This window comes from Salvelinus alpinus, chromosome 22 (genome assembly GCF_045679555.1).
Source record: "Salvelinus alpinus chromosome 22, SLU_Salpinus.1, whole genome shotgun sequence".
NCBI lineage: Eukaryota > Metazoa > Chordata > Actinopteri > Salmoniformes > Salmonidae > Salvelinus > Salvelinus alpinus.
Window position 1 is genome coordinate 4,777,532 of NC_092107.1, and position 24,074 is coordinate 4,801,605.

Consider the following 24,074-nt stretch of genomic DNA (forward strand, 5'->3'; position numbering starts at 1 on the left):
AGAGTTAATTTCCAAAGAGATATCTGGGATTGTAACATACTGTTTCACCGAAACACGGCTAGCTTGGGACATGGTGTCAGAGTCAATACAGCCAAAGGGATATTCAGTGCATGCTGCCGACAGGAATAAACATCTCTCCGGTAAGAAGGGCAGGGGGTGTATGTTTCATGATTAACGACTCATGGTGTAATTGTAACATCATATAAGAACTAGAGGTCGACCGATTATGATTTTTCAACGCCGATACCGATTATTGGAGGAGCAAAAAAGCCGATATCTGTATAGCAGACGCAGTAGCTTATCTGACAAGGATAAAGACCTGCATGTTGGTCATAGCATGCCGCCGGCATACCTCTCTTTCTCTGGGGCTAGGGTTCTCTTCATTTTTATTAATTTTTTAAAATATTAATATCACAGTAGATGCCTAAGCCTATAGGCCTGTGCATCCCTTACGATGATGCATTTAGTGCTCAAATCTCTGACAGCTGAACCGTGAGGGGGACAATTGTTGCTTTAGGAAAGTAGGAGAGCACTCCATACTGCTATCTAAACCGCTGTGAATCGGCACAGGGAAAGGGAGTGAAATTAAGGTAATTCTGACTGTAGTATTTACCAGTACCAACCAAGTCAGTTTCCCCACTCCATACAGAGACAATGACATGGTACTGATCTGCTGGTTGGAGGAGGGTCAGTGAGCTCTACAAAACATGGAGGTGAGGTGTGTGTTTGTGTGTCTAGCTTGGAACTGTTGAGTCAGCTGCAAATGCACACTACACACAAAATATGCATGGTGAACACAAATCTGCCATAGATGGGGTATGAAGAACTAATTTGTCATACAACTAATGGCCTCTTCCCCTAGTAGCAGGCATAATGGGATTTGGTGGGCTCTGCAGAGGCCGTGCCTCAGCAGTCAAGGGCAGACTAAACCTACCAGGTGTTACATTGTTCAGCATGAGTGTTAAAATATATTTTAAAAAATGATAAAAAAGAGAAATGAGGTAGAGAGCGCAAGAGGGAGAAATCAAGAGAAGGGGCGAGACCGACGAGGGAGAGAGACCGACGAGGGAGAGTGGGGGAGCACAGGATTTAGATTACCAACTCATGTATTCAGCTTTCAGCAGCAGAGAGGACTAGCAGCAAGACCCACAAGTCAGGTTCAGTTAGATTAGCCTGCTAAAGTACACTACATGCTTGTGTAATGTATACAAAGCACATTTGTCCAACATTTAATGCACTAGGTTCAACAAGCAAAAACATCCTCTAACAGGAACAGGTTTCAAGAAATATGCTCTGAGAAATGTATGTTATCATGGCAGTCTGAGCACCAGCATTTTTCAGTAGTGTAGGTAGAACAGTTGTCCCACACAATCAGGTCTGTGTGTGTCTGACAGGCTGGATATTAGAACATTAATGATGGACCCCTTGCCAGCCCACCCAGCCAAACTTGATACCCAGCCCACCAGGTGAGTGTGTAGACAAGGTGGACACGTGTGAGCCATTTCCCATAGGAGCCAGCTGCCACACCCAATACAGAGCACAGGGAGTGATTGAGCTTGTTGTACCACTACAACAATATATCTGCCGATAAAATGTGTTCATTTGATGACGTCTCCATGTTTAACATATTCAGGAACGTCAGCTGACAATTCCACAGGGAGAGCGAGAAGCTTAGCCATCCCAAAAAGAAACGGCATAGAACTCTGAATGAATCAAACAAACAGTTACGTAATAATCAAGTGAAAAATGGCATCGATAAAATAAAATAAAAATTGGCCTCCATTTTCCAGTCAGTCACATAGATGCAGATCAAAGGTCTGTGTGAGTGTGTCACTCTGTACTGTCTTCAGGTTCCCTTCACTGCTATTCTGTACCATTAGCCTCAGCCTGTACAATGTACTTTCACTGTTTATTAATAATCTGTAACATTCATGATGCAGCTACGTCAGAGCAGTCACAGCCAGTGGGGGTTGCTGAGAAGGAACACAGTCACATGAAACATATTTGACTAAAGACCTGGAAAATACTAAATAGAAGTTCTTTGTGAAGCAGGAAAAAATAAAGACGCTTGAACGTCTTCCTCCTAATAAGAGGGGGGGGGGGGCTCTGTCGTGGCCTCTGGGCTTGAATCCACTGACCATGGAAAAACAAAAACGTGCTTTTCATTGGTTCAGGAAATAAGAATAGAAAAGGACTGGTTGCAAAAAATATATTTCGTAATCGTAACAGCTGACAAAATAGGCCTGACACATAAGACAAATATTTGTTTTCAGAATAAGGCTTCTCACTTAAAAAAGAAAATATATATATAGAATTTACATCAGTGAGGAAGACCTCCAAGAACAACAAAGTTTCTCAAAAAAAGTCTAGAGTCTATAACAAAACCAGCACACAAATGTCTTCCCCATTCTTTCTCCCTGAACTAACAATCTCTATGGTGACATGTCTTATAGATCAGTGAGCAAAATGCATTCTTCTTCTACTAGACTTTCTTTCAAAAAGCATGAGCAATTTATAGAAGCTTTCACACATGCCCTGAAGAACCACCTCTCTCTCCAGCTCAATCTGACAGTTGAGTTGAGACAAAAGCATTGGCAGAGGGGAGGAAGTTTTAAATAGAACGGGAACAAGATCCATTTGTGTGCGGCTTGATAACAAACCATGAAGAGGGTGAGGGAGGGGAACAGGGGTCAGAGTATTGAGGAGGCCGGGGCAGGCGGGCAGTCAGCTGGTAACAGTCACCATTTCCCTCCAGTCAGTCCATTGTTTTAGATGTAATGACTCAAGATGTCTGCCCGGTTTCCCACCAGGGTTCACAGAACAGACAGAGCGGGACCGGCAGTTGGTCTGTCACACAGATTTGAGTGGGTGTTTTACTGTCAAGAGCCTTCTCTTAAAACACCAGGGCCAACGTACTCCACAATAGATGGAATGCAACAGATGCCGGTCCTCATCGGCCTGGCGGCTCACATGGAGCAATGGTCCCATACTGGTTTCCTGTAGTGTGTGTCCGGGCATTACATAACGGAGTAGGAGAAGAATGTGAGGAGCCTGCTCAGTGTTCTGATTAAGGAGCATGGAGGATTAGAATTCCAACGGAACACTCGATAGCGATACTGAGAGTTCCATAGGCCCCATGTCTTCGAGGCCAAACTAAAACAGTGTCAAGAGAATGACGAGTGTTCTGTAACGTCATGTGAAGGACCGACACATTCATTGTCAACTTATCTCATTACAGATAAGTTAACAGCACCAACTTAGTTCATCAACGCAAATAAAAGATGCATGGTTAGGCTAACTCTTCCTAACACAATATTATCAGATACATTTTCAAAACTCAGATCATTAAACCATTTCACCTGTTATTTTTTATTGCTTCAATAGAGTGATCAGGGGCGTGCAACTCGTTCTCCTTCACACAAAGTACATTAGTGCAACACATTCGGCAGAAAATAGCTTCAGATGACAATAGAAAGGCAAAGCTATTTGGCCAGCAGCCACACATAGCTAGCTAAGTAAATTAGCTTATAATGAAAAGGCTAGGTATTTTTTTGCAAAAACAAATGCATGATCATAATATTTCTAATGTTTATCAGAAAAATGTAGCCAGCTACATTTCCTAATGTTTTGCGTCAAGTTAATCTAACATTCTGAGAAAAGTACTGTGAGAAAAGTGGCTCCACAACAGTCAGAGCGCTGTCTGCTGATAGAACGCCAGTTCGTGAATGTAGATATTTCATTGATAATGAGAGCTTATTATTACAATAACAAGCATTTTTGATCTGCGTTTACAAAACACATCAAGATATAAAACACATCAAGATATAAAACGCATAAGAAATATTTTTTCATTCCTGCATTAACGTGACCCCAGAGATAAAAGTTTTAATTAAACGCATAACCTTTGACATCTCTCCCCTCATATAGATCTGAAATCCCCTTACCCCAAGCCGAGCTCAGATACAACCTCACACACACCCACATCTGATCTGACACAGGGCTGTGTTAACCGTATTCCCCACCTCAGGAGTTAATTTACCAGGTTCATAGACACCACAGGGCAACAGACACCGCAGGGATGGTTACACACCTACCCTGTTATTTCTGGCTACAACAGTGTCTCCCCTGCTATTGGCTTCAACATCGGCCCTGACTTACTGCACAGATGAACACATCTGTGTGTGTGTGTAGAACTCCGCAAATCAATGCCTCTGGTTAACGATTCGTGGGACAACACACATGGGACTGTCTGAACTTCCACATAGTACAAAATCCATTGTATACCTCAGACCATTTCCTTGGCCACAAGCTAAAGAGATCTCCTCTGCACTAGGAATATTAGGCTGTGTCATCATCCACGTCCTTTGTTATATTCTGCCTCATGCCATCCTTCGGGTCACAGTTAGAGGCCAAACTGAATAGTGATCAATAACATGAGACGAAGGAGGAGATCAATATATTTGGGCTGGGGACCTCAGGGGTGTCTGGGACCCAAGCACCCCACCTAACTACAGATCATTGATTCTTCCTGGATGGGCCCGATAGTTTTAGTTATTATTGTTCACCTCAGTTGGTCGGTTTTAAAAATCAATGCACATCTTTTGCTGTGAGTGAGTTGGCATTTTCCTTCACTGCATCCATGTCTGTCTGATGAGAACAATGGTAACTACTAGCTAGAGTTATGTTGCTTTGTGTCTCTGGAATAGATTGAATGGTTAACAAGGCATAGATGGTTTGCACTTTGCAGTGGGGCTAGGAAGGAAACGCAATTTTCAGTGTTCACCTGCTTTCCCCACTTTGCTGAATACAGATGCATGTATTGAGCTCATGGGGCTTCTAGCCCACGTAATAAAGATATTAAAACCTCTTTGGGATAGGGGGAAGTATTTTCACGTCCGGATGAAAAGCGTGCCCAAAGTAAACTGCCTGCTACTCAGGCCCAGAAGCTAGGATATGCATATAATTGGTCGATTTGGATAGAAACCTAACATTTCTAAAACAGTTAAAATTATGTCTGTGAGTATAACAGAACTTATTGGGAGGCGAAACCCAGAGGACAAACCGTCTAGGATTTTTTTGTTTGTTGAGTTGACTGTTTTCAATTCGTTTTCTATGGGGAACTATATTTATGAGGCACCTGGTTGCAGTTCCTATGGCTTCCACTAGATGTCAACAGTCTTTAGAAATTGGTTGATGTTATTCTTTTGAGAAATGAAGTACGTCAAGCCAAGTGGACTCTGTTTGTTGCGCGACCTGGAGCTCGAACCACGTTGATTTCATCCGCTATTGAACACAGTATATTCCGTCTTAAATTGTATCGATTATTTATGTTTTAGGATACCTAAGGTTGGATTAGGAAAGATGTTTGAAATGTTTGGACCAAGTTTACAGGTAACTTATTAGATCATTTGTAGTCATGTTGGGAAAGTTGAAACCGGTGAATTTCTGAATCAAACGCGCCAAATAAATGGACATTTTGGGGAAAATAAACAAGGAATTTATCAAACAAAAGGACCATTTGTGATGTTTCTGGGACATTTGAGTGCCAACAGAAGAAGATCTTCAAAGGTAAGGCCTGAATTATATAGTTATTTCTGACTTTCATGTCGCACCTGCCTGGTTGAAATATTATTTTCATGTGTTTGTATGATGGGGCGCTGTCCTCAGATAATAGCATGGTTTGCTTTCGCCGCAAAGCCTTTTTGAAATCTGACACGGCGGCTGGAATAACAAGAAGTTAAGCTTTATTTTGGTGTATTGCGCTTGTGATTTTATGAAAGTTAAACATTTCTAATAAAAAAAAATCTATTTCGCTAGCGGAACGTCTAGCCGTAACAGGTTAACCAGCCACAGTCCATGATAAGAGTTACTGCTGATGTCACAGGTACTGCTGATGTCACATGGCTGTGTTATTCAGGGTGGCTCTCGGGAACCGCTGGTGGTGGATATCAAAGATAGGGCAGCTCAGCAAGTAATTGCAACAAAATTGTGGGTTGTGTGTCTGTTTTAACTTCTTATGGCTGAAGGGGCAGTATTGAGTAGCTTGGATGAAAGGTGCCCAGAGTAAACGGCCTGCTCCTATATCATAGTTGCTAATATATGCATATTATTATTAGTATTGGATAGAAAACACTCTGAAGTTTCTAAAACTGTTTGAATTATGTCTGAGTATAACAGAACTCATATGGCAGGCAAAAACCTGAGAAGTTCCACTTCCTGTTTGGATATTTTCTGGGGGTGCCAGATTTTCCACTAGATGTCAACAGTCAATAGAACTTCGTCTGATGACTCTAATGTGAAGGGGGGCCGAAGGAGACAGGAATGAGTAATCACTTGCACGAGCTGATCACGCATTCACCATGCGCCTTCACATGAGTAGGACGTCCGTTCCATCTCTCAACTGAAGTCAATGTAGTTCTCCGGTTGGAACGTTATTCAAGATGTATGTTAACAACATTCTAAAGATTGATTCAGTACATCGTTTGACATGTTTCTACTGACTAACGGAACTTTTGGACATTTCGTCACGTTATAGTGGATGCGCTTTGTGACTTTGGTTAGGGCTTTTGGTAAACAATTCCAAAGTAGCTAATTGGACATAAATAACAGACATTATCGAACAAATCAAGCATTTATTGTGGACCTGGGATTCCTAGGACTGCATTCTGATGAAGTTCATCAAAGGTAAGGAAACATTTATCATGTATTTTCTGGTTTCTGTTGACTCCAACATGGCGGCTAATTTGGCTATTGTTCTGAGCTCCGTCTCAGATTATTGCATGGTTTATTTTTCGGTAAAGGTTTTTTGAAATCTGACACAGCGGTTGCATTAAGGAGAGGTATATCTATAATTTCATGTGTATAACTTGTATTATCTACATTTATGATGAGTATTTCTGTTGAAACGATGTGGCTATGCAAAAACCACTTGATGTTTTTGCAACTAGTGAATCTAACGCGCCAATGTAAACTCAGATTTTTTTATATAAATATGAACTTTATCAAACAAAACATGCATGTATTGTGTAACATGAAGTCCTATGAGTGTCATCTGATGAAGATCATCAAAGGTTAGTGATTCATTTTATCTCTATTTCTGTTTTTTGTGAAAGCTATCTTTCGCTGGAAAAATGGCTGTGCTTATTGTGGTTTTGTGGTGACCTAACATAATTGTTTGCAGTGCTTTCGTTGAAAAGCCTATTTGAAATCGGACACTTTGGTGGGATTAACAACAAGATTACCTTTAAAATGATATAAGACACATGAATGGCTGAGGAATGTTAATTATGAGATTTCTGAATTTTTGAATTTGGCGCCCTGCACTGTCACTGGCTGTTGTCATATCATCCTGGTGACGGGATTGCAGCCATAAGAAGTTAACATGGTTGGTGGTCGTGTGTGTGTTACTCACAGTTCGTCTCGTTGCCGTTGTGACAGCACCATGGTGGCAGCAGGGATGTGGGCGGGGCCAGAGGTGGTCGAGCACAAGGCGTGGCTTTCAGCTGCTGCAGTTTCCCCCAGTCAGAAGATCAGTTCAATCTAATCAACACCAGACACACTGACAGTGATGGCGTTCCGATGCACAACGACTCCGGCTAACTGGGGGATGGAGGCTCTGCCACTAACGCAGGACTCTGCCCCCCAAAAGCTCTGGCTCCAGAAACGAGACGAGGATAAAGCCTGCAGTAGGGTTACCAGTCAGTTCTAAACCGCATCTGGAAAGAGAAAGAGCAGGAAGAATATGAGCAAGAGGAGAGAGAAAGTAGCGGGAGAGAGAAAAGGAGAGCGAGCGGTCAGTATTATGCATGACAGACACCACATAGAACTGGGGATGGGGACAAGAACATTCATATGACAGTAAAGAGCATGTGTCTAAAGCAGAGGTGGGCAAAGTTTTGGGCACAAGGATGGCATCGGGATTTTGAAATTAAACGGAGGGACACATTTTTTGGGGGACCAAATGTTTGTTAAAATCAATTTGCGGGGGCATCCCAAGTGGCGCAGCGGTCTAAGGCACTGCGTCGTAGTACTTGTGGCGTCACTACAGACCCGGGTTCGATCCCAGGCTGTGTCACAGCTGGTCGTTACTGGGAGATCCACGAGGCGATGCACAATTGGCCCAGCGTTGCCCGAGTTAAGAGAGGGTTTGGCAGGCCGAGATTTCCTTGTCACATCGCGCTCTAGACTCCTGTGGTGGGCTGGGCGCATGCAAGCTGACACGGTCGCCAGGTGTACGGTGTTTCCTCATACACATTGGTGCGGCTGGCTTCCGGGTTAAGCGAGCATTGTGTCAAGAGGCAGTGCGGCTTGGCTGGATCGTGTTGGAGGACTCACAGCTCTCGACCGTCACCTCTCCTGCGTCCGTACGGGAGTTGCAACGATGGGACAATTGGATACCACAAAATTGGGGACAAAAAAGTGGTACTTCAATCCAGGCCACGAGAATAAATAAAAAAATACGTGCCCCTTTCTACTCCCCAATTTTGTGGGCCCCCTTGGTCTAAAGCCGTCTCGTCACACTACTGAGAACCAGAAAGATATGGAGAGGTCACAATAATGCAGTGGACCTCTTGAATCAATAGACTGTAATATAGGCTTGGTCAACACAATGTGACACCCAGCAAAAATTCGATACATCCTCATTTTCATCAGGTGTGTCGTGTCACCTGTTCAACTCTCCCAGTAACCCCTCTTCTTCTACCTTCCCACCACACTACTCCAGCCCTATGAGGTAACCTGGTCAGGTCACGGTGGCAATTTAGTCTGGAGCCCTTGGTTCCCCCTGTAGGGAGTTCCTAACACATGTAGGATAGAGAGATGACCCAGATTCAGCCAGCTGCAGGCAGCCCACTTCAGTTCCCATCCCAAAGGCTGTCCAGTAGAACAGTAGAAAGCAGGACAGACTAATGGCCGACTGTACAGCCAAATCTCCAGGCAGACCCACACTAATTTCTCCATTTCCCTCAGAATTGGCTGATAACAATACAAATGAAATCAACTGACAAGGGCTTCAAAACAACAGGGCTCAAATAATTATTTTAATAATTCAATCAATCGCCTTTTTGGTCTCATGGTTTCTAAACATCTCATTACTTAATTTTATACAAACTCAAAGTAAGAGGGCATGAGTGCTTCCAAGCATACAGGAAAACATACTACACTCAGGAACCAATTGATGGTACTTGGGATTAACCTGAGTTTACAACCAAGGCCAACCGCCACGGTAAACCTCTTAGTCTACTGGGAGCAGGATCACATCGTCTCACCCAGACCAGTAAACAAAAAACAGCTGTTAAATGCTAAGGGGAATCTCAAAGTATTTTCCTTGATTCCTGGGCTTCTCCTCCAATGCATTCCTCGTGTACCTACTCCTCATTTCATTCTCAACAACGACTGACGAGAGCATTGGAAGAGAAGATCAATTCCAGCCTTTGCTTCAACATAGCACCCAGGACAGGGTGACCCAAAGGCACAGGGCTCCGCATTGACTAGTATTTGTGTTTTATTAAGATCCCCATTAGCTGTTGCAAAAGCAGCAGCTACTCTTCCTGGGGCCCACACAAAACAGAACATAAATAGACAAGAACTGCTCAAGGACTTTATAAAGGCACACGTAGCCTACATATCAATGCATTCAAACTATTTTGGCAAATAGGGGAGAGGCGTTGCAACTAGAGGTCGACCGATTATGATTTTTTATTTTATTTATGTATTTTTTATTTCACCTTTATTTAACCAGGTAGGCCAGCTGAGAACAAGTTCTCATTTACAACTATGACCTGGCCAAGATAAAACGACAGTGCGACACAAACAGAGTTAAACATGGAATAAACAAACGTACAGTCAATAACATAATAGAAAAGTCTATATACAGTGTGTGCAAATGAAGATTAGGGAGGTAAGGCAATAAATAGGCCATAGCGTCTAAATAATTACAATTTAGCACGGAAGCAGTGTTGTATGGCATTCGTCTGGAGGTTAGTTAACAGTGTCCAAAGAACGGCCAGAAGTGTACAAAATGGTGTTGTCTGCGTAGAGGTGGATCAGAGAATCACCAGCAGCAAGAGCGACATCATTGATGTATACAGAGAAGAGAGTCGGCCCGAGAATTGAACCCTGTGGCACCCCCATAGAGACTGCCAGAGATCCAGACAACAGGCCCTCCGATTTGACACACTGAACTCTATCGCATCTACCAGGAGAGGCAGTCATTTGAGAAACCAAGGCTGTTGAGTCTGCCAATAAGAATGCGGTGATTGACAGAGTCAAAAGCCTTGGCCAGGTCGATGAATACGGCTGCACGGTAATGTCTCTTATCGATGGCGGTTATAATATCGTTTAGGAACTTGAGCGTGGCTGAGGAGCACCCATGACCAGCTCGGAAACCAGATTGCCTAGCGGAGAAGGTACGGTGGGATTCGAAATGGTCGGTGATCTGTTTGTTGACTTGGCTTGCGATGACCTTGGAAAGGCAGGGTAGAATAGACATAGGTCTGTAGCAGTTTGGGTATAGAGTGTCTCCCGCTTTGAAGAGGGGGATGATCGCTGCAGCTTTCCAATCTTTGGGAATCTCAGACGATACGAAAGAGAGGTTGAACAGGCTAGTAATAGGGGTTGCAACAATGGCGGCGGATAATTTTAGAAAGACAGGGTCCAGATGGTTTAGCCCAGCTGATTTGTATGGGTCCAGATTATGCAGCTCTTTCCGAACATCAGCCATCTAGATTTGGGTGAAGGAGAAATGGGGGAGGCTTGGGCAAGTTGCTGTGGGGAGTGCAGAGCTGTTGACCGGAGTAGGGGTAGCCAGGTGGAAAGCATGACCAGCCGTAGAAAAACGCTTATTGAAATTCTCAATTACGTGGATTTATCAGTGGTGACAGTGTTTCCTAGCCTCAGTGCAGTGGGCAGCTGGGCGGAGGTGCTCTTATTCTCCATGGACTTTACAGTGTCCCAGAACTTTTTGGAGTTAAAGCTGCAGAATACAAATTTCTGTTTGAAAAAGCTAACCTTAGCTTTCCTAACTGACTGTGTATATTGTTTCCTAACTTTCCTGAAAAGTTGCATATCGCAGGGGCTATTTGATGCTAATGCAGAACGCCACAGGATGTTTTTGTGCTGGTCAAGGGCAGTCAGGTCTGGAGTGAACCAAGGGCTATATCTGTTCCTGGTTCTACATTTTTTGAAAGGGGCATGCTTATTTAAGATGGTGAAGAAAGCACTTTTAAAGAATAACCAGGCATCCTCTACTGACAGAATGAGGTCAATATCCTTCCAGGATACCCAGGCCAGGTCGATTAAAATGGCCTGCTCGCTGAAGTGTTTTAGGGAGCGTTTGACAGTGATGAGGGGTGGTCGTTTGACAGCGGACCCATTGCGAACACTATATAATATAATAAAAAATGAAATGTTCAATTTGGTTTAAATAATGCAAAAAAAGAATTGTGTTAGAGAAGAAAGTAAAAGTGCAATATGTGCCATGTAAAAAAACGAACGTTTAAGTTCCTTTTAACTTGAGTCTTCAATACTCCCAGTTTTAGGTTGTAGTTAATATACGACTATTTCTCTCTATACCATTTGTATTTCATAGACCTTTGACTATTGGATGTTCTTATAGGCACGATAGTATTTCCAGCCTAATCTCAGGAGTTGATAGGCTTGAAGTCATAAACAGCACCGTGCTTCAAGCATTACGAAAGGCTGCTGGCAAACGGAAGAAAGTGCGGTTTGAATGAATGCTTACGAGCCTGCTGCTGCCTACCACCGCTCAGTCAGACCACTATCAAATATCAACACTTAATTATAATATAAACACACAAAAATACGAGCCGTAGGTCATTAATAAATGGTTTTTAAAAAACAGATTACCGATTGTTATGAAAACTTGAAAATCTGCCCCAATTAAATCGGCCATTCCGATTAATCGGTCGACCTCTAGTTGTAACCTACTGGAAGAACATTCAATACATTCCTTATATTAGTCAACAGTCAATTTGAAGCCTAGGTGACCCTAAGGCTGGGGATTTCCACCTGTTGCTTTTTTGCAAGAGAAAGGGAACCCACTTTGACAGCAAGAGAAGTACCTACATCAAATCTAGAGACAAAACGTATAAAAGCAGAGGTTGCCTAGTCAATAGATTAGGGCTGTCCCTAACAACAAAAAATCTTGGTTGACCGAGAGTCATCTGTTCTTTCGACCAATTGATTGGTAGACATTTTTTTAAATGTGTATTTTTCTATATATATATATATATTTTTGAATAAAATCCACTATATGTAGGTTACTGTCTGATGCTTAAGCACAGCAATTAAAAATTAAGACACAAATTAAAAGGAGACAGAGATTACAGTCTAACCAAAAGACAAAACAATCCTGTTCCAGACCCGCCCCTCTTCCTCCCGCTGCTGGTCTTCCCAGATTCTGCCATTAGGCAACTTCTAGTTGACGATAATATGCTACACCAGCGTTGCCAAGTTATCATTGCGTGCCAGTTATTATTTTCATTTAATTTATAATGAAGTGTTCATATCTCAAAATCAATGTCATGTGGTTAATCAAATCTATCTAAATGAAAAATCTAAAAGTAACTTCTATTACCATTGCCAACAAATATATATCCTATAAATCACGTTTGCTATGCATGGCCTGTCAGCAAGGAACTTGAAACATTGTATCAACTATTAACTTGGGTCTGGCCTGAAGCTTGCTCTAGCAAACTGGAACAATTTTATAAAATATTCTGGGCCCTCAGTTTACTGCACCAGTGAGCTCCTGACAGACAGACACAGCAGTAGGCTATTTGCATAAGTAAATAATCAGGTAGGCCTTTATGACATTTCCACCGGATCTGAGCTAGACATTTTTTTCACCTTTCATGCTGAATGGTTATAGAAAGAGAAAGCTGGAAAGATTGCTCAAATTGACAATAGTTCCTCAAAGTAGCCTTTTTTAAATGATTTTAAAAAAACGGACATCCTTTACCTTCTTTTTGAGGCAAAGAAAAATTACTTTGTCTTAACTCACCTTCAGTGTGAAGCTTCTCAATCAGAAATAGTATCAGATCCCCAAATGGGCACATGTATAAGCCTACATTTGCGCGCGGAAAAGGTAGCCTAGGCGTAATCAGGTGCTTGTCCTTACAAGATTAACAGGAGCGCTCCAAACAAAATAATGAATAGATTGACAAACCGTAAATGGAATGAAATAAACCAACACTTGTCACAAGTTAAACCTAGGTTGTGTACTCTGCAAACAACGTGTCCACTCCTACAACGCTAAAAATGTAATAAAATAAATGCATTAAAATAAATGACCCTTACCAAACATTGTAGATGAGAAATTATGGTAATTAACGGTAAATGTACAACTGGTGATACTGGTGTGCCATCCCTGCGGCCTCAACAATGGATTAGTCCACTCAAACAAGTGTCTCGTGTGCCATAATATTTTTTTTTGCCACAGCTCACCTAAAAATAAAAATAAGTCGACCAACAGCCAATCAGCCCCAAAAAAGTATTTTAAGAAATTTGACCAGTCAACTAAAGGGGTCAGCCCTACAATAGATTCTACACAAAACCAGCATTGAGGAATACCGGAATCAATAAAAACGGAAACAGTGGTTCTTTATCAGCGGTTGGTGGACTTGACACTGATGTAGCAGTGCAGTCAGAACTGGCTATCAGCAGCAGATAGCTAGAGGAAAGATACATGGGGCTTTGGCTTTGAACTCTGCTGTGAATGTGAAGTGCCCTGGGCACCACCTGACCTATGAACACTGATGTCATCACCATGCCAGCGGTAACCACCCTGTCATACTGACTGCAGGGGGAAAGTCTCAGGGGTTTATTCAGTGAGGTGAATCGTTCACAACGTTGCAGATAGAACACAGCATTGGTTGCTCTCATGTGTCATACACTCCAGACAGGGGCTACATGGCTGGCAACATGAAAGCAGTAGGCTTGCTCTGGATAAGAGCCTGCTAAATGACTGTAGTGCAATCTAACATGTTGATTTCCCAAACTAGATATTTTTACTATTAATAGCTGGCTTCTGTGTGTAATTTGTGTATCATGTTTGACATTGCTCTTTACCATTCTCATTACAGTGTTTTGTCAGTAGTAAGTACACTGTTGGAGCTAGTGTTGTCACAATACCAACGGTACAATACCAGGCCAAGTATCACAATACCAAGTAGTATCGCGATACCAGAGGGAAAAAATAAAAATAAATCTGTTCTAGCATCCTGTTGGTCACGTACCCCAGACGCTTGTTCCCGTTTTCTAAACGTTCTGGGCATGTGCTACACAAAAACCTGTCACTGAAATTCACAATTCACACGCAATACAACACATTGAATTTCACTTTATATTGTTCAGTGTATAATAGGAAACTGCATAGAATGGCTGATTTGCCAATATTTGTTAAGGCCTACCTGTGACTTGGCTGGAGGAATGGGAGAAAGGACTAAACATGCATAATGATCTGCATGTCATTGTGTCACATCTCATGAGTAGCAGAACCCTTTCCTTTCTTTCCATGCCAATCACATTTGCCTAGACCTACTGTCAGGTTACCAGGTTGTTAGATAGCTAGGAAACATGACTGAACAACGTTTGGTAATGTAGCTATCTAACAACCTGGTAACCAATAATTAGCGACCCAGGAACAGTTTAAAAACGGCCTGCTGAATGAGTGTTCAATAGTGAAACAGCAGCAGACTATTCCAATAATCTTGATTATCATCATACCCAAGGTGATGTGAGTGTGTGTGTGTGTGTATCTTTGCTCAGAATTCTCCAACTTTCCCTGTGGTCAGACAGGGCTCTACAGTGCGACCACTTAACTCGCATATGCACATAAATATTTTAGTTGACAGACCTGGAGCTAAGAAAAAAAACTATGTATTCTTGCATCAATCTAAGTAATTTTTTAAATCGAAACATGTCAGTTTAAGCTAGAGATATCAGCATTTGCCAATGTCACACCTCCGCACCTGCGGTGAAAGAGCTGGAGCTGTGTTTATCAGACCATGAGACATCCCGATAATCTTGTCTTCCCACAAAACCGTCTGCAGCGTCCGAACGGTTTGACCTAGAAAAGGGGAGACTCTCAAACACGATGGTGGTCTCCGCTTTACTCTACGACCCCCACAAGTGTCAAGGGACTCGTCTATAGATGCTACAGTCGATGTGCCAAATTCTGTTAGTAGCGTGCCAACAGTCACAGGACTCATCTTTAGGTAACCAGTACCGTTTTTTTTTTTTTTTATGAATGGACGTACGAAGGTATTTTAAAGGCCAAATTCAATATTTTAATCAAATTACCACTTTTTATACCTAAAGGGGTCCTAAAATTCCAAATCAAAATGATCCATAACTTATTATTTACTTTTTTAACTGTCAGCTTAAGCTTAGACTTTTAATAGTTCATCGCTAATATTTTTCATTGAGCTCCTGAATTTCTGTATGCGCCTATTTTTCAACTTAGGCGCAAACCTACTCCTTGTAAAACAAAGTCAGCGTAGAGCCCTGTCAGGCATGGCACAGTAAGGACTCAATATTCTAAGAATGGCTCAATTCACAGGGAATCTTTCTTAGTCAACACTCCACTGACACTAAAAACAGGAAAACAATGTTTGAAACCATCTAGGTAATGTCAATAACTGTTATAAAAATGCAGTCTTTGTGAGGCAAGTTCACACAGCCTTCAAACAGTGAGGTGTAGGTGAATTTACAATATCTTGATTCACAATCAACTAAGACTAGTAGGCTAGTTGACATCTGATTATAAATGTAAAGAATAATAAAAGCAGTAAGCAGATTAGCTGTAGGCCTACAATAGCATATCAAAGATCAAAATCTAGAGATGTAAGCATGAGTCAACAGGCTAACAGAATAACCGTTGAATTTCTTCAACATCTTAATCCTTACAATAGTAAACTACACTGATATTGCATTTAGTCAATGCCTTTCTGAAGTCCAACAAAGCCATAAACAAAGGAATGGCAAATGCTTCAGCGGTACACTTCTATGGAATGATGGAAACAATGGGTGGCGCACACGTGCTATTTAGCAGCATGTAGTATTTAGCAGCTCTACCATACTGTGCCAAACAAAGAATACAGCAATAGGGATTTAGAAGAATCCCTGCCCAGGGGCAAGTCCAATATCACTGCATTCCCTTTCCCAGATTTCCACATCCAAGTACCAATCACAATAGCATGATTCCTTTGCTGTCGCCACCCCCACAACAATCCAAAATGGCTTTGAATATAGAGTGCATTAAATGTTGAAGCCCTGGGCCTGTACTCAAAGCCTCTCGGTTTAGGAAAGTTGATCTAGGATCAGGTCTCCAGTCTATTTGAAAAGCAAAACTGATCCTAGATCAGCACTAGCTTTATGAATGCAGGGCCCTGACTACCTCTCGTCTGTCACCTGACAGGGCTCTATATTGCGACCATTTTACTTGCATATGAGCCTAAATATTTTGCTGTGTGACCTGGAATTTTTATTTAGGAGCACCAGCGCACGTAGAAAAGTGAAAATAAATCAGATCATAATTGTTGCAATGATTACTTCCCTGTGCCGCAGCCCGAGTGCCACGGAGAATACAGTGAGCACAGATTGACACTCATCCTTGCATCACTACTAGAAAGAAAACGACGTGTCACCTCATTTTTCAAATGGCTCCAACATTTCTTTAGCCCTATTCCGACGGGATAAGTTTTATTGGGAGTGGTCGGGTAATGTAATTACATGCACAAAACAGCTTAGCTCCACCCGAATCTGCCATGTCATTAATTTTTACATGGCAGGAGCGTAATAAATCGAACCAAACGCCGAGGTCCTCTGATAATTCTAGTCCCGTGTGAATCAACATTAGAGAAATTTCTGGGTTTCACAGGTGTTGCTCACGGTTGGAGAAACAAAAAAAGATTGGATAAATTGAACAAAATGCTATGCATAGCCTATATATGAAGGGCCTACCTGTATCAACTTTCAGTGAATGCTTTTATTTACAGTACCAGTCAAAAGTTGACATCTACTCATTCCAGGACATCGACTATGAAATAACACATATGGAATCACGCCGTAACCAACAAAGTGTTAAACAAAACATTTTAGATTCTTCAAAGTAGCCACCCTATTGCCTTTATAACAGCTTCGCACACTCATTCTCACAACCAGCTTCATAAGGTAGTCACCTGGAATGCATTTAAATGAACAGGTCTGCCATGTTAACTTCTTTGGTATAGGGGGCAGCATTTTCACTTTTGGATGAATTTCGTGCCCATAGGGAACTGCCTCCTACTCTGTCCCACATGCTAATATATGCATATTATTATTACTATTGGATAGAAAACACTCTGACGTTTCTAAAACTGTTTGAATGATGTCTGTGAGTATAACAGAACTCATATGGCAGGCAAAAACCTGAGAAAAAATCCAAACAGGAAGTGAAAAATCTGAGAGTGGTCGTTGTTAAAGTCATCGCCTATTCAATTCCCTGTAATATATGGATCTGTTTGCACTTCATACGCCTTCCACTAGATGTCAACAATCACTAGAACGTGGAATGAAGCTTATGCTGTGTTGTGGGACCGGATGGGAGGGGAATGAGTCAGTGGTCTGGCAGATTGCCAGTTCTTGGTCGCGCGCTTTCCTCATTATATCGTCTTGCGCTCCATTACTTATAGAGACTAAAAAGAATTCTCCGGTTGGAACCTTATTGGATATAAATTATAACAACATCCTGAAGATTGATTCTCTACTTACTTTGACCAGTTTATTCGACCTGGAATATAACTTTTTGAAGTTTTCGTCTGACGTTTGCCTGCATCTGCGCGAGAGTTTGGACACGTGCACTACACATGCTAGTAAAATTAGCTAATTGGACATAAGTAATGGACATTATCGAACAAAACAACGATTTATTGTGGAACTAGGATTCCTGGCACTGCATTCTGATGAAGATAATCAAAGGGAATATTTATGATGTTATTTCGTATTTCTGTTGACTCCAACATGGCGGAGAAATGTTGTTACTATCTGAGCGCCGTCTCAGATTATTGTATGGTGTGCTTTTTACGAAAACTTTTTATTTATTTTTTTATCTGACACAGCGGTTGCATTAGGAACAAGTGTATCTTTAATTATATGTAAAACATGTATCTTTCATCAAAGTATATGAGTATTTCTATTATTTGACGTGGCTCTCTGCAATTTCTCCGGATATTTTGGAGGCATTTCTGAACATGGCGCAAATGTAAACCGAGATTTGTGGATATAAATATGCACATTATCGAACAAAACATAAATGTATTGTGTAACATGATGTCATATGAGTGTCAACTGATGAAGATGTTCAAAGGTTAGGCCACCATTGAGCTAAACGACTATCGCTCTGTAGCACTCACTTCCGTCATCATGAAGTGCTTTGAGAGATCATATCACCTCCACCATACCTGACACCCTAGACCCACTCCAATTTGCTTACAGCCCCAATAGGTCCACAGACTACGCAATCACACTGCACTGCCCTAACCCACCTGGGCAAGAGGAATACCTATGTAAGAATGCAGTTCATAGATTACAGCTCAGCATTTAACACCACAGTACCCTCCAAACTCGTCATTAAGCTCGAGACCATGGGTCTCGACCCCACCCTGTGCAACTGGGTCCTGGACTTACTGACGAGCCGCCCCCAGGTGGTGAAGGTAGGAAACATCACCTCCACTCCACTGATCCTCAACTCTGGGGCCCCACAAGGGTGCGTGCTCAGCCCCCTCCTGTACACCCTTTTCCATGACTGCATGGCCATGCACGCCTCGACCACAATCATCAAGTTTGCAGCTGACAACAGTAGTAGGCTTGATTACCAACGATGGCGGGACAGCCTATAGGGAGGTGGTGAAAGCCTTCGGAGTGTGGTGTCTGGAAAATAACCTCACACTCAACGTAAACAAAACAAAGGATGATCGTGGACTTCAGGAAACAGCAGAGGGAGCACCCCCCTATCCACATCGACGGGACAGCAGTGGAGAAGGTGGAAAGCTTCAAGTTCCTCGGCGTACACATCACAGACAAACTGAAATGGTCCACCCACACAGACAGTGTGGTGAAGAAGGCGCAACATCAACAGCACCTCTTCAACCTCAGGAGGCTGAAGAAATTTGTTTTGGCACATAAAACCCTCACAAACTTTTACAGATGCACAATCGAGAGCATCCTGTCGGGCTGTATCACTGCCTGGTACAGCAACCGCTCCGCCCACAACCGCAAGGCTCTCCAGAGGGTAGTGAGGTCAGCACAACGCATCACCGGGGGCAAACTACCTGCCGTCCGGGACACCTACACCACCCGATGTCACAGGAAAGCCAAAAAGATCATCAAGGACAACAACCACCCGAGCCACTGCCTGTTCACCCCTCTATCATCGCGCACCCACACACTGAATAAGCTGCCCTGCCATAACACCAGCATGTGGGGGGGATTTCTTCTAAAATAACAGCTGGAACAGCCAGACCCTCCAACATGGCCTAAGCTACATACAGATGGGATTTTCAGAGGTAGTTATTCTCTAAATAATTACAAGCTTTGCACAGTATTTCCCTTCTAGGCAGGCAGGGCACTCCTGCAGAAATTATTTGAAGAGCTTTATCACTAATTGATAATGACGGGATTGAACATCTGGGACACACTGCAGTCTTCCAGGGGTTATCAACTGGGCTGGCTGCAATGGCTATTATACAAGCTAAAGTATCCAGGGATAAAATGGAAGCCTGCTGCTACTATTCATTCAGATAAAACATTCATTCTTAAACTTAACACATACCAAACGGAACATATCTTAGCCTTGTTGACTAGCCACATCCTAGCGAGAGTTGTGGGAGAAGTCAATCTTGGCTACTCTTCCTTCCATGCATATTTAAGCAGTCCAATTGAAACAGATGGCAGGAGGGAGGAACCATGATCGAGTGCAGTGACTGAATGTGCACTGCTGCTGCCGAGAAGCAAAGTGAGGCCAATAAAGCATGGTCTGGCCATCAATGCTGTCAGAGTCCCCTGATAGAAAAGCCATGATTAGCAGATCAAAGTAAACATCCTCTGAGGGAGTGCTGTGCTCAGCAGCAACACTGTGGTCTGTACTACAAACAGGACTCTGGGAGAGTCTGAGAAGAGGTGCTGCTACAGGCCAGGGCAAAACATCAGTGAGTGGTAGCTAAACCACTGACACAAGACAAACTTTTATAATGCTATTCATTATATAATTCATCTCAAAGTGCTTTAAAATGCACCAAAATTACATAGGATAAGGCTACTTAACAAATCCAAGTTGACTGCACATAGGCCAACATTAAACTGATGAGAACATAAGATAGAATTAAGGGTTTTCGGAATATTTTCAATTGATCCATGTAGGCTATGCAGTGCACTGTGCAAATCAAGGATCAAGACATTATCAATTTTTAGTTTTGCATTACAGGATTTGGGAATCAAGCTGCTATATAGAACAATGGCATGAGCTGACAGAAGATATTACACATACTGTCACCATATTTCCCAGTCTTTCCAGGATGTCGGGGGGGATTTTCAGGCACAAATGCCCGATTTTGCTAAGGCAATTCTGACATATGCATTAATTGACAAATTTGGGGAACATTCTTGGGTGAGAGGTGGCTTCATTGAACCATATTATGCAGTAAATGTGCAGTGATTGGTTGAAATAGTAGGCCTTTTTGTGCTGCAGTGATGGGTCAGTTTTATGCAACAATATTGTGATGATTTGACTTATGCGGAAATAGTGCAGTGATTTCCAATTCCTCGCATAATATGCAGGAAATGATTGATTAAAAAATGTGGGATTACAGAAACCTGGAAAGACTGATTTCCAATCCAAAACCCATTGAATGAGCAGTGGCACCAAGCCGTCATGTGAAGGTGAACCCAACCTGGCTGTCCCAGATCCAGAGAAAGGAGGGGAGCTGCTGGCCTGGCAGGTCATTACTAGCAGTGTGTGTGTGTGTGTGTGTGTGTGTTAGACCAGTCCTCCTGTGCTGAAGGTCAGCCACTGTCCTACTGTGACCTCTGGGCTGGAGCTCAAATCAGGGTAACGTGGGCATCTGGTGCCGACTGTGTCAGTGAGGCACTCGGCATTCACAAAAATGACACACCCTGTCTCATCCTCTCCATCTCCCTTACCCTGCCTCCTCCTCCACAGAGAGGGTAATCAAACACCCTCCCCAGAGCAATTTGAAAAAACAAATTTTCGATGTCGCTATTGGTCAGGTACTACTCAAAGAACTGAAAGGCAGGCTGAACACTCAGTCCAGTTGACATAGTCCCACCTCTGATAACAGCCAAATATCACAGCATGTGTGTATAGCCATTTTGTACAATAGATACTTTCGAGGGTACACGTGTGTTTATATTCTCACGATAATGTGCTTTATTTTCTAAATGAGCCTGGAAAGTTGTCAAGCCTGCAACCACAAACAAGTAGCCTATTAACAGATCTTACAACTTCAACATCTCTGATTGCTTACATCAAGTGACTGTACCTATTCAACCAAGACCCACATTAGCTACAACTGAAGGAAGAAATATAGCTACCGAGTTATTAATTGAAGCTCCACTCCTAAAACAATCCCATCATCATTTCAGTTGCATCAGCTGCTGCAGCAATCCTTACAGGCGTAGCCAAGCTCTGGTCTGTCCAGGATGAAATAGTACATTAAGGGGAGGAGGACTGTATAGCAAAGGATCCTGGCTACAAACAAGACAGGAGTACCATCCACAAGGCGGGCGAGGAGGAGAATGACTAGTCAGTTTCAGTGGAAAGTGATGCAGGCTGAAGGATCCATTCTGCAGTAGCAGAGGGGTGGCGTCTTTTCTAACCGAATAGAGGGTATCACTGCCTTTCAACCCACATGTGATCAAACTGAAACTATAGTCGATCCTTAATCGATATCAATTCCCAAATAAAAGGAAAAAGTATTTTAGAAAACATAGGTTTCAAGCTGAAGTTATTGGTCAATGCAAATGGTAGTTTTCCTTCAACTCCTCTTTTTTTCACCAATGTGCTCCACCCTTATTTTTATAAAATGAATGCATAAATTCAGACTTAGGTCATTCGTGAAACAGAGCCAACTTGCAGTGAATGATTTCTGTAAAAACGTTACCGGTCTAATGTAGAGCCTTGCTGATGACAGATCACAAAACGTTGATCAAAGTTGTCCAGTTGACTGGATGTAACGTTATGGATGGAGTAGGGTAGCCAGTGGCTACACAGGAAACATACAACTAGCTTGGTAGCTAGCGGAGTTAAAAAAGGTATCAAAATGTCAGACCACATCTATTGTTTCACATGACATTCGGCCAATACTAGGAAAATAACCTATTTAGACTTAGCTAGTTACTTACTGAATAGCTGTCAAAATAAATTAAATACAACCGATTGTATACGCCCTTTTCCATTATTGAACATTCTAAAATCGTGGGTAACGTTACCTGGCTAAAGTTATCTAGTTTGTCACAAAGTGTTCAAGCAGATAGCTAGATGTCGTTTTACACTCGACAACACCACACATTAGTTGGTAAGTATTTGTAGACGGTATGTTTAATAACTGTCTCAATTCATGACCTACATATATATATATGATCGCAAGGTAGACTAGACTAGAGCGCGCACGCTAGCTAGCCTCACAATTCGAATGCGAGTTGAAGTAATGAATTTAACTTCACCAATATACTCTGCAAAATAGAAGTTAAAGTTAGCTAACTAACGTTACATCGATAAAAGATATTGCAACAAGTCTGTGCATAAACTCGTTTATTAGGTTAGTTACCTACACACAGAATTGATTATTTCCACTGTCTGGACAACATTAGTTAGCTACCTGGCTGCTTTGTAGTGAGCTGTAAAGTTGATATAAAATTATCGAATCAATTTGATCAACACTTGGAAAAATAGGTGCAAGTTAGAATCAAATGGTAACTTAAAGCAGGTTAATAAGTTACTTACATGCAAATCGACCAGTGCCACTAGTTGGTTAACACAGTCATTTACAACTCTGATGACCAGCTACCTGCTGCTCCAAGCGGCCTGTCCGCCATTTTGAGACATAGAAAGGAGGCGCAAAAATTACAGCCACATCGTCATTTTCCCCACCTAGCATTTCTTCGATACTCAATATCTGATGCAAAATAATGTACACTTACCCTATAGTTTCTCCTGAAGACCTTTAACAAGTTTGGCCAGTTATAAAAGCCAAGAGGATGTTTTTTGATCCAAAATAAGGGACTTCTGATCTCGAGTTTAAAGTACGCCGAATTGTCTCTCTACCAATCCTTGTTTTACTTACCGCAGTTGCCTTCGGTGACGCGCTTGCGTTCGCAAACTGACAGCGACGCGCGCGTACGCCTTCGATCACAGCCCTACTTAAATAAATATACACTTGCAAACACCCACTGATAAACTACTATAATTTTACTTAATAGCTGTAAACGCTCACTATTTTTGACAACACATAATTAGTCAGCCTCTGTCAATGGTGTCATTGACGCCTGTTTATAGTGGATACTCAGATTCCAGAATGTTATCAGAATTTGATCTCTCTTGATGACGTGCCATAGGTCTATGAATTACTACTGTAACATTTGTGTGACAGGTCCCCTGTAGGCTAGCAGAGATAAGCAACCAGTCGTTACAATTGAAATGCATGATAATGATATGACTGCATCTAATTGCATGTCCAAGAATGGCACAGCGGTCTAAGGCACTACATCTCAGTGCTAGATGCGTCACTAGTTCGATTCCAGGCTGTATCACAACCGGCCGTGATTGGGGACATAGGACAGCGCACAATTGGCCCAGTGTCGTCCAGGTTAGGGTTTGGCTGGGGTAGGTCATCATTGTAAATAAGATTTTGTTCTTAACTGACTTCCCAAGTTTAATAAAGGTTAAATAAATAAGTCAGATAGCTTGGAATCATTTCAAACATTTCAGAAAAGTTTGATTACGGCAGATCACATCATCTCAATCTAAAATGTAAATGAGTAGTTATTAAAAATCCAAG

General features: G+C 42.2%; 1 protein-coding gene across 4 annotated transcripts in view; it reads right to left on the bottom strand.

The window, feature by feature from the left end:
• LOC139548837 (lissencephaly-1 homolog A) overlaps window positions 1–23,420 on the bottom strand; it is a 49,645-nt gene extending 26,225 nt beyond the window's left edge. Inside the window, exons 1-3 of one of the 4 annotated variants that reach the window (XM_071358719.1) lie at window positions 23,218–23,413; window positions 23,021–23,101; window positions 7,412–7,715 (exon numbers count right to left, since the gene is read on the bottom strand). In XM_071358719.1, coding sequence (XP_071214820.1) covers window positions 7,412–7,443 — 32 coding nt within the window. In that variant the 5' untranslated portion in view covers window positions 7,444–7,715; window positions 23,021–23,101; window positions 23,218–23,413. Of the gene's footprint in view, window positions 1–7,411; window positions 7,716–23,020; window positions 23,102–23,217 lie in introns of all 4 variants that reach the window. The other 3 variants (XM_071358718.1, XM_071358720.1, XM_071358721.1) reach the window with 3 other exon arrangements.
• Window positions 23,421–24,074: the final 654 nt, after the last annotated feature.